Source organism: Mya arenaria, chromosome 3 (genome assembly GCF_026914265.1).
Source record: "Mya arenaria isolate MELC-2E11 chromosome 3, ASM2691426v1".
In the NCBI taxonomy this organism is placed as follows: domain Eukaryota; kingdom Metazoa; phylum Mollusca; class Bivalvia; order Myida; family Myidae; genus Mya; species Mya arenaria.
The window spans coordinates 87,096,937-87,110,320 of NC_069124.1; the positions used below are offsets into that span (position 1 = coordinate 87,096,937).

A 13,384-nucleotide genomic window follows, 5' to 3' on the forward strand; every position below is an offset into this window, starting at 1 on the left:
AAGCACTCTCACAGAGACAGCACGCTTGACTTTTAAGCAGCTTTTATTGCACCAGTCAATTGTAACCAGGTCCGGAGAAAGGCGGGGACTTTGACTTTCGGTCCAGCCAAGTCCGGGCAAAGTACCCACCCTGTAGGGACGAACTGCTGGTGAAACCCCCGCCAAATGCCCCCGCACCAAAGAGACTCTAGGTAAGGCCCATTCCCCACAATATTTGGCACAAAAACAAAACCACCGCATTCACCCAGCACTGCGGGGCCACCTGGAAGGTAAAAACACAGCCCATTTCCCCTGGTATCCCCGGTACACCCTCAGACCTGGGTGAGCCGTGGTTACAATTGACTGGTGCACAAGTTTAAGAATTGAAAAATTTAGTGAAACATGCACAGATCATTGTAAAATGATATTACATGCAAAACTTAAAAATAAAGGGGCCAAATTTATATAATTTGTAAGATAGAGTTATCTAACTTGATTAATTAAGAAGGAAGGATTGTTGGGAGCCCTTGTATAAAGTTTCAATGCAATAAATGATGTTTTTGCTGAGATATTGTCTTCAATGTGGTTCATTACATGTAAAATCTTAATCAGAATTTCTAAATCGAATAACAACATATGAAGTAGTTGCTGAGATATAGCCTACGTGTGCTTCCATGCAAAACCTAAACCAGAATTTTTAATTTAATAAAGGCCCATAATTTGCATTAATTCAAAAAAGTGTTATCTAACTTCATGAATTAAGTATGTTGGATAGTTGGGAATGCATATCTAAATTTTCAATGCAATACATGATGTTAACTGAGATAATGACTTACAGGTGCTTACATGTAAAACCCTAACCAAGGTGTTATGCCGAAACCCACGCACCCGTAATTCTTCAAATAGTAGAGCTAAAAATGCAGTGATTTTTTATAATGCTTCTCCAAAAAATTTATGAAAGTGAAGACAAAATTTTTAACCTTGAACTGCGAATGTTGGCATGACTATGACATTTGACCTTGAATAAAATAAGGGTCAGAGAATTATTGTTATAAAATCCACATATTAACAACATTGACCTCCAACTGTCACACTGAACTTTGAGACAAAAGCACAACTTTTAGGGTTAGCTAGAGTAACACACCCTCTCATGGTACTCTACAATTCTGTGAAGTTTGATTGAATTTCCATTAAAATTCAAAAAGACAAGAATTATTGCTTTGAAATCCATATAGTATAACATTGACTTCCAAGTGTGACATTGACCTTTGAGATAATAGCACATATTTAGCATGTTAAGTGTGTAACATTTGCGATGTTTGATTGAAATCTCATTAACAGTTTAGAAGTATTGGCTAAGACACAAATTATTGCTGTGAAATCAATATTGTATAATGTTTATCTCTAAGTACGACCTTGAACTTTGAAATAAGAGCACATTTTTAGGCATCATCTTCCCATGGTTCTCTACAATTGTGTTGAGTTCCAATGATTCCAATAAATAGTTAAAATGTGATCCCTGAGACACAAAGTAGACTGTACAATTGTGTGAAGTTTTAGTAACACACTACCATTAAAATTCCCTTTAAATAAACATTTTAGACCAAACATTCAGGTACATTTTAGCAGACAATGACAACCATACATATCAAAATACAACATACTTATGATCAAGGGAGGTCATATGTAATTCCAAAGAAAAATCTCTCCACTTCAAAATAATCTCAAAAATCCATATTGCTGAATTTGAAATTCTATCCCAAATTACCTATATTTTGGCAGCAGTCAATGTTTTGATATCCACAGGGTCACAGAGAATGTTAGGAAGAATATAATGTTAAGGATTACTTCTTACAAAAATAATGACATATTTTAATTAACAGTGTACTCTTCATGTAACAATATATCAACATTTGACACCAACAGTGTTTTCATATAGAGATGTTTACAGAAGTAGAATGACATAATGTTGACATCACTCCTTGAAGGGAATTTGACTCTGAATTGTTAATGAAAACTCTTGATTGGTGATACAAACATAAATACATCCAAAACTAGCTCAATTTGAGTCTGTGTCAGTTTTCCCATTCTCTGAGTGACTGGCCGACTGTCTCAGCTTGCAAATTTTAGGCGTTTGGGCTAAAAAGTATAATTTTAAGTCTTAAATCAGGACCCAGACTGCCATATCTCCCACTAAATTAAGAACAGTATCAACTTCACCTTAGGACAAATGATTTCCATTAAACAATGGACACTAATTAAAAACATACTGCACTAACAGTTGAGTTTCTTGTGCACTTCACTTCCCCTCAATGTGATATATCCGTATATGAAGTCAACACCTCAAAGACCTTTCCAAGTTATGCTTTGGACATTAAATAAGTATTAACAAAGAGCAATAACGCAAAACCTTCTGCACAAAGTGTTACGGTTCTTGTGCACTGCACTTCCGCTAAATGAGATCTATCTGTGTATGAAGTTTGAAGACAATACCTACAAAAAAGGGTTATTCTCTGGATGCACACAGACCCCGACAATTTTGTGAAATCGAAATCTGGCCTGCGTTATAAAATGAAAACTAGCCACGCCACCTCGGCGATGTCTTTTTATAAACCAACATGGCTTGAAGGAATTTGATAAAGGGTCTCCTAAGGAACATTGCCGTAAAATACTGATGAAATCTGGCCAGCGTTTTTTGAGAAGAAGATTTTCAATGTTTTTCCTTTTGGTTTTCATGGCAACCAAAGTTCTATACGGAACCATTTTAATTAATGGAACTGAAAGAGGACCATCCAAGAACATTCCTTTGAGTGTGTGTGTGACTGCCAACATAATATGAACTGTCAATCCTGGTCAGAGTGCCACCTGCTTTAAAAGGCCACCTCCCTTTTGGGACCACTCCAAATTCTCCTTGTACATTTTCAGTATATAAGGTATGTGCATTAAGCGGCCAACTGTCTAACGAGGCTGTAGTCATTAATTTTTGACCACATGCAGCCATATAAACACTTATTAGCGGCCACTAATCTCATGTATCTGAGACTTCTGCGAATAAATTTTCCCATACACAGCTTTAATTACATACTGAAGGTAATGGAAAAATATGACGGCCTCGCAAAATCTTGTCAACAAATCAATGTGCATATTACACAATTGCCCTACTTATTGACTCCTCTACAAATCAGGTTTTTAACATGTTGGCGAATGTTTTGACATCTTTAATCAATTGATACCTGAAAAAACTTTATTAATTACGAAGTTTATGATCAAATACTGACAAAGAACACAGTTATTATAAATTCACAGTTTGCATTGTTACTTGAAGGAATGAAACTCTTAGTTACGATTTGTATTAATTTCAAATTTAATTTTGAAAGTCCACGGATTTCTATTTTTATGAACAAATATTTACATTGCATTGTGCGTGATTATCTTTTTAATTATGATTATGGGTGACAGTAAGAAAAAATCGCAAATGCTTGATTCTGACTCCATGTTCAGTGTATTAATTTATTAGAAAATGGTCGTAGTGCAAAACCATTCAAAAGTTCATGCTTTATTTAAAGAGAAAAATAAACCTCCTTTGCAACATGTTTTGGGGTTATTATAAGAACTGAACAAATTGTGAGAAAGAAGGTTTTATCAGAATTTGGACCAAAAATCATTTACATTTTTCGGAAAAGTATGTCTACAATATATATCTATGTTCTGAGCCAAAATGGTCCAGACCACCTAATCAACAAAGTCTTGTGAGTTCTTGAAGATCTGTTTATAATTAAGAAGAAAGATTTTCAATAAAATAATTAAAAATAGTAGATTAAATTAATTTCCTGGATACAAAAATGATTAACTTCTTTCTTATAATTACTGCAATCACCACAAAGCCTCAAGACAATGTTTATATTTGATAGTACTGACTTACAATCTTGACATTGATATTCATTTTGTTTAAAGACATTGCCGGAAAAATGCAAATTCTTTCTGATTAGAAATCAAATAAAATCTTCTTTCATAAAATGTTCTCAACTCCAAATTACAACAGATATAGGTATTATGTTTGTTAAATATTTAACCTCAAAACTGAATGGAAAATTAATATCTGAAACATTTTATGTTTTGGTCCTTCAAATGACATTTGCACTGTGGAAGGCCCTTAAGTGTTCGCTAAACTTGTAAAGGAATATGAGAGCAGTGGTAAACCAAATGCTAAAAGCAAAGAAAAGTTACAGGAAATGAGGAACTCAATAAATTGTGTATATTCATGGTTTTTGGATGCTTGTTACTCTTGTGTATATATATGTGGACTTGTTTATTTATTGTCTTTCCCATTTATTGCAAACATGTATGTGAAACATTTATCTACTAGAATGAATTTATGATTTTGAAGTAAAGTTATTTAATGATGATGATGATAATGATGGTGGTGTTCGATGGTGGTTAAGATGACCAATTGTCATTTAGAAGATATATAATAGGACCTCTGCTTAAACAAAGCATAAGTGGAAGCAATTTCCAACCTGCATAAATTGCCACTTAATTCAGGTTTGACTGTACCTTGAAAAAGTTATGGATGAGTTATCCTCCTTATATATATATAGTCATTGTTATATGCATTTAAATTTAGGGGGCAGGGGGAGGGGGGGGGGGTCTGAGTGTGTGTGACAGTGAGAGGGTAGCAGTAGGGAAGAGCAAGGAGTGTTTTTTTGCACACCTGCATCCCCCTCCCGCTAAAATTCAATATGGTGGAGAAATTATGCATCAATTTCACAAGTGCAACATTTAAGACTAAAATTATCAAAATGTGCCTCCCCTCTTAGGTCAGTTTCTGAACACGCCCCTAATGTATACATACACTAAGACGAGAATATTTACAATTAAGCAACAACCTCTGAGAATAAATCAACCTTACTACTAACAAACTAAGCAAATGAAATAGAACTAGAATTTAATGTAGCTTAACACAATACAATTAGATCATTGTCTTGGGTCTTAATTAAATCAGATTCAATAGATTAGTAAAGTGACTTACTGATATGTAAGCCAAACACAATACATTATATAAGATCAGAATACTGTACCCGCTTGAACCCTAGCTGAACCCTAGCTGCTAGGTAGAACATATAACATATTTTGTTGCTCTATTAACTATTTTTAAAGTTTGCTTTTTAATTAATTTATTTTTTAATGATGAATATCTTACAATAAACATCATAAACTTATATTCTGACATGCTTTGTTTTTTCTTACAAAATGCACCATTTTACCAAGAACATATTAATGAATGAGTGTCATGTGATTAAGGTGATAAGCCCATTTCCAATGAGGTCCATTAATTAGGGAGTACGGTTTAGTACCCTAGCCTTAATTTCAAATAATGTCTTTGCTTGTTTTCCTGCAGTACTACCCTCTAATCCCAGCATCAGGAGAGGGAGCCAGTGGAAACCATTCATATATTCATCTTTGGTAGGATGCAGCTGGGGATTGAGCCTGCAGAGTCCCGCTTTTAGAGCGGTAATTTTAAGAATTTTGATAACAGCACATTTTATTTTTGTTTCTTGATCTCATTTAGATTTCAACTATCACAAAATCACAAGTAAATGTTGACACCTTTCCATCTTTGATGAAAGCACTGGCACATCCTTTAACTAATGGGCATTCCAACCACTGTAACACATACGTCTAAATGGTGCAATAAATCATTACAGACCGTGCATATCTCAACCATTATGCAGTTCTTCAAATGTCTACATAAAAGTTCTGAATTTCTTTTTCAGGAAGGATTAATTGATATTCAGTGCATTGCAATACATTCATTTCTGATAATAAAGGGGCATAAAACATGTCTGCATCTGATGATTGATTTATTTCAGAATTCATCAAGCTAAATTTTACAACTTAAAGAGGGATTGTCTACAGTAAATAACAAACTTATATGATTCCATTTATTCACTCCATTAGTTTAACAGAATTGGAGGGAAAAAAAGCATGATTTACGTTTTGTATTATTACATACATTCACAAAGAAACCTTTGTCACTTCCAAATTGTCTCGGGATTTGTTTGATAAGGCATAAAAAAATGATTGTATGTTTCCACTAATATTATTCCTACCACCCTACACTTCTTTTGCCATAGTGTCAATTTTTTCCATACTTTCCAATAAAAGGGGATATTGTTTTAGTGGACATGTTAATTAAAATTTGACCAAATTTTATCTAAAATTTTCAACAAAAGCGATATACCCTTATATAATAGGTCAGTGCTGTAGAGAATTTTCTAAAAAAAAAAAAACAGTTATGCCTACCTGCCTACCATATTTTATTGGAGATATTGCTAGAAACAAATACCCTTTTTTTGGCCTAAGCAGAGTGCCATACAGGCACTGACAACTGCGGTAGACAGCCATCCACATCAAGTGGTGGAAGTTGGAACAACAGCATTATATAGGCAGTAGTGCAGTCATCAACAATAAGTATATTCAAAAATATAAGAATGTTAATGGAATGTATTTATGGAGTTGATAATATCTCGAAAGGAATAAAAGATGTTTGGTGAAGGTCAGACACTAATTCAGTGGTGTAAAATGGTAATAAAGAGCCGATTAACCAATTGTCTGAGAATTAAGTCACATTACAATATGTTTTATACTTAAACAAAAACAACCACTTATCACACACTGTCATCTTCTCTAAACTACTTAATTTGATAAGTTTTTAATTTTATTTTCCCTTCAGATCAGAATAAAGCTATCTCTAATGTTTTGGCAGAACAATATTTATTTTTCCCAAACCTCATGTTGACTTATGACTTTGATTGTTGACTTTTAAATCATACAAACTATACTGTACAGGCCAGCTGCCCAGGAGATTAATAGAATTTAATGATATTTAACTTATTGATTGCAGATCTATTCAAAAGGTATTAAAACTTTTTTCTCAAATTCTTCTTAAATACACTCTCAGAAAGTGTGATGTATTCTCATTTTTCATGTTTGAATGAGAGTTTAATATTACTTATGCCATGCAGCGGTATGGCCGATTTAATTTGTTATATTTCCCATCATCATAATTAACTAAACACTCTGACACAACCTGTGAAATGCTGTGAAATGCTTTAAAAGCCATTTTTCAGGGTGGAAATGATGGTGACGATATTATTAGGTTTCATTAAAACCATAAACCCGAAACAAAATTAACACTTTGAATAACGAATAATAAATGGCAAAAATAAATAAATGTTCAAAATGCCACCTGTCTAAAGAAACCAGACACAATGCAAGGGTTTACAAAAACATGTAACAATTTTTTTACTTCAATAGCAAAAAAGAATTTCAATTAATGATAAAAGAAAAAACAGTCACAATGTGTTTACCCAGATTGCATAATTATTATGTTTTATATGACAAATCAAATGGTTTCATTTTCATTAATTGTTGCGAGGCCTGAAGGCCAAAATTGAAGTGTTTCCTTTGTTTTCGTCTGGACATTAACTTCCATATTGTAACTGTAACAAGTCGGCTGAGTTTAATCATGCAATTACAAGCATGAGGATAAATTACAATGATATTCACTTAAAGGCATGCAAGTTATTAAACGTCCTTGACAACATGGTACAAACAGTTTCCTCACAACGTTACCTACCCTTCTACCTATTATGCTCTATAATATTATTTTTTGGTCACAAAAATGTTGTTCAAAGAGCATGAATAGTATAAGCTGCATGCTGTTTCGAAGGACAGCATGAATAGTATCAACCAGGGGCGGATTCAGGATTTCGCATTAGAGGGGGCGCAGTTTGGAAGTGCAACAAAGAAAGTACACTTGCTTTCCAAAGAATACCAATAATACACAGCTGTTATTAGTAAATTGGGGCTTGAAGTCGTCCTGAAGCAAAAATTGAGACATTTTAGTCTGAAATATGCATTCAAGTGCAATATTTTCATATTGTTCCTCGGATATTGAAATTTAAAAGTCAACTTGAACCATTTTAGAGAGGGTGCGCCCCGGTCTTAATCCGCTAGTGTCAACAACATGTTTCTAATAAATAAGGACAATACTTCCTCTTTGCCAATGACTAATTGAAAGAAAGATATATCTTGCATTGCTGCTTATCATACTAGTTACTTTAACACAGTAATACAAATTCATAAAGGAGTTTTGAGTTATAATATGGTCACCAAAAGAGTATAAATAGCTATAAAAAAGTGAAATGACTCTCCTGAAAGGCCAAGATCAACATGAATAGATCAACATGAATATATCTTTAACAAAAACGCTAGATCATGGATCTAGGTTTGTAAGGGTCAGACAAATGAAGGAACAGATGTACTTGTACTAGTGTATAACTGACTGTGACTCCGGCCCTCTTCAAAACTACACTAGGCTAGTTAAACATGTAATTTTGTATCATATCTCATCAATGGGCAAACCTCACATTTTTTTATTTATATATTATAAACCAAGATTATTCTTTTTACAAATGGGTACAAATTAATTGGATTCTATTTTGGAATAAACAGAGTAGGTTGTAGAAAAAAGCTCCAATACATTCAAGATTCTACGTATACCACATGGTGAATCTACCCCTTGGTTCACCTACCACATGGTCCCCCTACCCCTTGGTTTACCTACCATATGGTTCCCCTTCCTCCTACCCCTTTGTTCACCTACCACATGGTCCCCCTTCCTCCAACCCCTTGGTTCACCTACCACATTGTCCCCCTTCCTCCCACCCCTTGGTTCACCTACCACATGGTCCCCCTTCCTCCTACCCCTTGGTTCACCTACCACATGTTCCCCCTTGCTCCTACCCCTTGGTTCACCTACCACATGGTCCCCCTTGCTCCCACCCCTTGGTTCACCTACCACATGGTCCTCCTTCCTCCTACCCCTTGGTTCACCTACCACAGGGTCCCACTACCCATTGGTTCACCTACCACATGGTCCCCCTTCCCCCTACCCCTTGGTTCACCTACCACATGGTCCCCCTACCCCTTGGTTCACCTACCACATGGTCCCCCTTCCTCCTACCCCTTGGTTCACCTACCACATGGTCCCCCTACCCCTTGGTTCACCTACCACATGGTCCCCCTTCCTCCTACCCCTTGGTTCACCTACCACATGGTCCCCCTTCCTCCTACCCCTTGGTTCACCTACCACATGGTCCCCCTTCCTCCTACCCCTTGGTTCACCTACCACATGGTCCCCCTACCCCTTGGTTCACCTACCACATGGTCCCCCTTCCTCCTACCCCTTGGTTCACCTACCACATGGTCCCCCTTCCTCCTACCCCTTGGTTCACCTACCACATGGTCCACCTTCCTCCAACCACTTGGTTGACCTACCACATGGTCCCCCTTCATCCTACCTCTTGGTTCACCTATCACATTGTCCCCCTTGCTCCTACCCTTGGTTCACCTACTACATTGTCTCCCTTGCTCTTACCCCTTGGTTCACCTACCACATGGTCCCCCTTGCTCCTACCCCTTGGTTCACCTACCACATGGTCCCCCTTCCTCCTACCCCTTGGTTCGCCTACCACATGGTCCCCCTTCCTCCTACCCCTTGGTTCACCTACCACAGGGCTCCCTTCCTCCTACCCCTTGGTTCACCTACCACATGGTCCCCCTTCCTCCTACCCCTTGGTTCACCTACCACATGTTCCCCCTTCATCCTACCCCTTGATGCCCAGGAGTTCCATTCCCTGTCATTGCATCTTACATGATTAACTCAACTCCTACAGTCCAACCAGTAATAAAGGCAGTGAGGACTTTCATCACTTTAACTGTGTATTTTATAAAGAGCACCAGTCCTCTTTCAGAGAGCTCAGTCTTCTGTGGATGGAGTCAAGATAACCAACGACCCTCATACAATACCAGTTACAAGAAAGCAAATCAATCTTGGTAAATAAGTAAAATGGATATTTGAAAATCAAATGGAGAGGATAGAGACCCACTCTTTGCAAACTATGTAAACATGTCAAATTGATATAACAATCAGTTTAGTGATCTTCCTTTTGTAAAGAAGGCATGGATATAAAAGCATGTCAAAGTTACTTGGAGACTGGCTGACTGAAGAATTTTATACACATTTTTCATGGACAATCTTCTGATGTAGATAACCGCAGTTTCTTGCTTATTGCAATCCACTCCCTCCTAATGTCAACTTCAAACTGTGTTTTGAAAATCATTTATTTCCAAATATTTTTTGCCATAACCTGCAGCGTAGAAGCTCATGTCATATCATCCTATCTCTTATATGACTTAACATCAGAAGATTTCGTTAAACCAGTAACTTTTCAAAATAATAATACATTAAAACATTTAGATTAAAATAAAATAAAAAGTTAGTTTTAAAACAGAATTGCATACCCAATACTTACATATAGCAGCACAGCCAAATATCCAACTGTTTTCCACAAAGCCATTTTAAAATGTGATGTCTAAGCGCTTCTTTGATTATTTTTTTATCCTACTGTATATAAAATCCTGTAATCTTAAAAAGAATACAAACTTGTTTCATGTTCATAACACTGCAGCCTTTTCAGTAAAACAAGGTTTAAATCATGTCCACACCCCTCCGTCACAATAACTGTTCTTCCTTCAATATTTATTCCTATAAACTAGTCTAACATATTATTGTTCCTTTTTCAGTCACACAATTCTATATTAAACAAAAAATAAGAAAATGTTATTTCACTGAGAGAAATAATTATTTATTTATTCACCCATTTAAATGTGCTAGTATTTACACATATTACATAAATAATAAAAGTTGCAAGTGTAATCACTTTAATCCTGTTCAAGAGTTGATCCTAAAGGTTTTGGTTGAAGTAAACGGGCAGACATTACGTGGATAAAGCAGGTACACTTCACAGTGGAGTTGACAGCTGCCGACTGCGGCCTTATATAAGTGACAGGCCCCGAGAATTCAAACTATTCCGGTTCCCAATCAACACTGATACCAGTTGTGAACAGCAAATATTGCCCACCTAGAAAACATTTCTGCACTTAGAACACTTTTACTTTCCTTCCCTGGGAAATCCAAACTATTTCTTCTAAATATTTCATCAGTTTAATTAATGTTTTCGTGTTAATAGAATGTATATAATATTTGAACAATCTATAAAGAATATGACAAAAACATTATCTTTTTATTTATTCAACACATTCCTTTATTTGCCATAAATCAGTGAAATGTTCCAGGTTTTGTAAATTGGTTATAGCAGCAGGGTTCAAGAATTAATTTGAGAAATGGAAGTCACCTTAGCTCTCACAGCCTCTAAATACATTCACCAGGATTGTTTAGTGAAACAATGGATTCTTGTTAATGTTTTTAACAATCAAAAATCTAAGAAATAATTAATATTTTAATACATTTTGTAGGCGGAGAGTTGTCTATGATTAAGGTGTCTGCCTCTCACCCAAAAGGTTGTGGGTGTAATCCCCGCCAGGGCTTCCTTCTCATGGCCTCTCAAAAAGGACACCAGTACTGGTTTCTACCAAGGAAACTGACTTGAGCATGATTCTTTAGATTCTAGCTTTTATCACAATTGAGCTAAAAGAAATTATTATAAACACAATATATTTTGTTCTTAATATTGATCACTCATTTGTAACAATATTATACAATATCATAGTGTTTCTGTTCCATTTCAAAACCTAAAATGTCAAAACATATGCTCATTCAAGTTAAATCTGTTGAGATATATAGGACCAGATACTTGCAAGACAACATACTAACGAGACAAGATACCTGCAAGACAAGATAACTCTGAGAAAAAATACCTGCAAGACAAGATACCTCCAAGACAAGATATCTCTGAGAAAAAAATACCTGCAAGACAAGATACCTGCAAGACAAGATACCTCCAAGACAAGATATCTCTGAGAAAAGATAACAGCAAGACAAGATACCTTTGAGACAAGAAATATCCAATACAAGATACTGGTACCTCTCTGAGACAAGATACCTCTGAGAAAAGATACCTCCAAGACAAGATAACTACATGACACTATACCTCTGATACAAGATAATTACAAGACAAGATACCACTAAACCAAGATACCTACAATATAATATACCTCCAAGACAAGATACCTTGAGACAATTAACTCTGAGACAAGATACCTCCCAAGACAAGATACCTACAGGACAACAAACCTCTGAGACAAAATACCCAACAAGACAAGATACCTCCCAGACAAGATGCCTACAAAACAAGATACCTGTAACGCAAGATACCTCCAAGACAAGATACCTGCGAGACAAGATACCTCCAAGACAAGATACCTCATATTCTAAATAATGTCTTGTTAGTTCAATTTTTGAGGTACAAAAAGAGAATACTAATGTATTTTACATAAAGACATGAATTCTCTCAAAACAGACTGTTTTTTTCCTATTGAAATATCTCAAAATTTTAACCAGGGTTTTCAAAATGGCTTTATATTGTTAATGGACAAAAAGAAAGTATTTGATGTACCGGTATGCAAGTTTACAGAAGACTGCATCAAGATGTTATAACAATTCAGAACTGTACAAGCCGCACTGAAGTTTTATGCTCTTTCTTACTTGCCTTACACATAGAGTCATATCTTATATAACAGAAAAAATGAACTTCTCTCCATTAAGTTTAATTCACATTTTGCCAAATAAATGCAATTAGAATTTTCTCATAAATATCAAAACTTAATAACATGTCTGATGTGGCAATTTCCATTTACAGCAATAAAATGAACATTATTCATTTCTGTGACACATAGTTAAAGCATATACTAATTTTGGCATTTGTGTCACCTATAACCATTGAAATGTTGTTTGAAATGTTGTTATTCACAATCAGAAAACAGGTAACTCTCACAACTACACCTTCGAAATACTGGAGCTGTAAGCCTTTCTATCATTATTGAACAGAAATTTCATGACTCAACTAATATTGTACAATAATGTTTTCTTATAACCTGACAAAATTTCTACATTAACAGCTTTTGTTTGTGAACACTACTATATACCAGATTCTTAAAATATTCTAACTAGAGCTGTCACAGGAGTGACGATTTTCCAGAAAAAAAAACATAACTCTTTCAAAAAGGGGGATTGTAGCCAAAGTCGAACTTGAACTTTATTCTAAAGTGTTAAACCTGTGTACCATTTTATTTTTTATATCCCTTGGACATTTTATAAATTATTGTCCAGACATTTTTTTTGCAAATTCTAAGTTGAAAAGGGGACATAACTATGCGGAAGTTTAGTGACACCATCTTTTGGGCAAATTCAAAGTCAAAAAGAGGAAATAAATCGTCAAAAATTGGAAGTCAGTTACCAAAGGCAAATTTTACCTGTATTATTATTATGGTATTAAACATGTACCAAAAATTATTTAAATCAGTCAACCCTTCCATGAGT

The 13,384-nt window shown here is 35.4% G+C and overlaps 1 protein-coding gene across 4 annotated transcripts in view; it reads right to left on the reverse strand.

Moving 5' to 3' along the window:
* LOC128227107 (thrombospondin type-1 domain-containing protein 4-like) overlaps positions 1-13,384 on the reverse strand; it is a 101,811-nt gene that overhangs the window by 61,723 nt on the left and 26,704 nt on the right. The window contains exon 1 of one of the 4 annotated variants that reach the window (XM_052937315.1): positions 10,359-10,880. The exons of the other annotated variants lie outside the window; for them this stretch is intronic. Within the exon in view, the coding sequence (XP_052793275.1) occupies positions 10,359-10,403 (45 nt within the window). The 5' untranslated portion in view covers positions 10,404-10,880. Of the gene's footprint in view, positions 1-10,358; positions 10,881-13,384 lie in introns of those variants that run through there. 4 annotated transcript variants of the gene reach the window in all.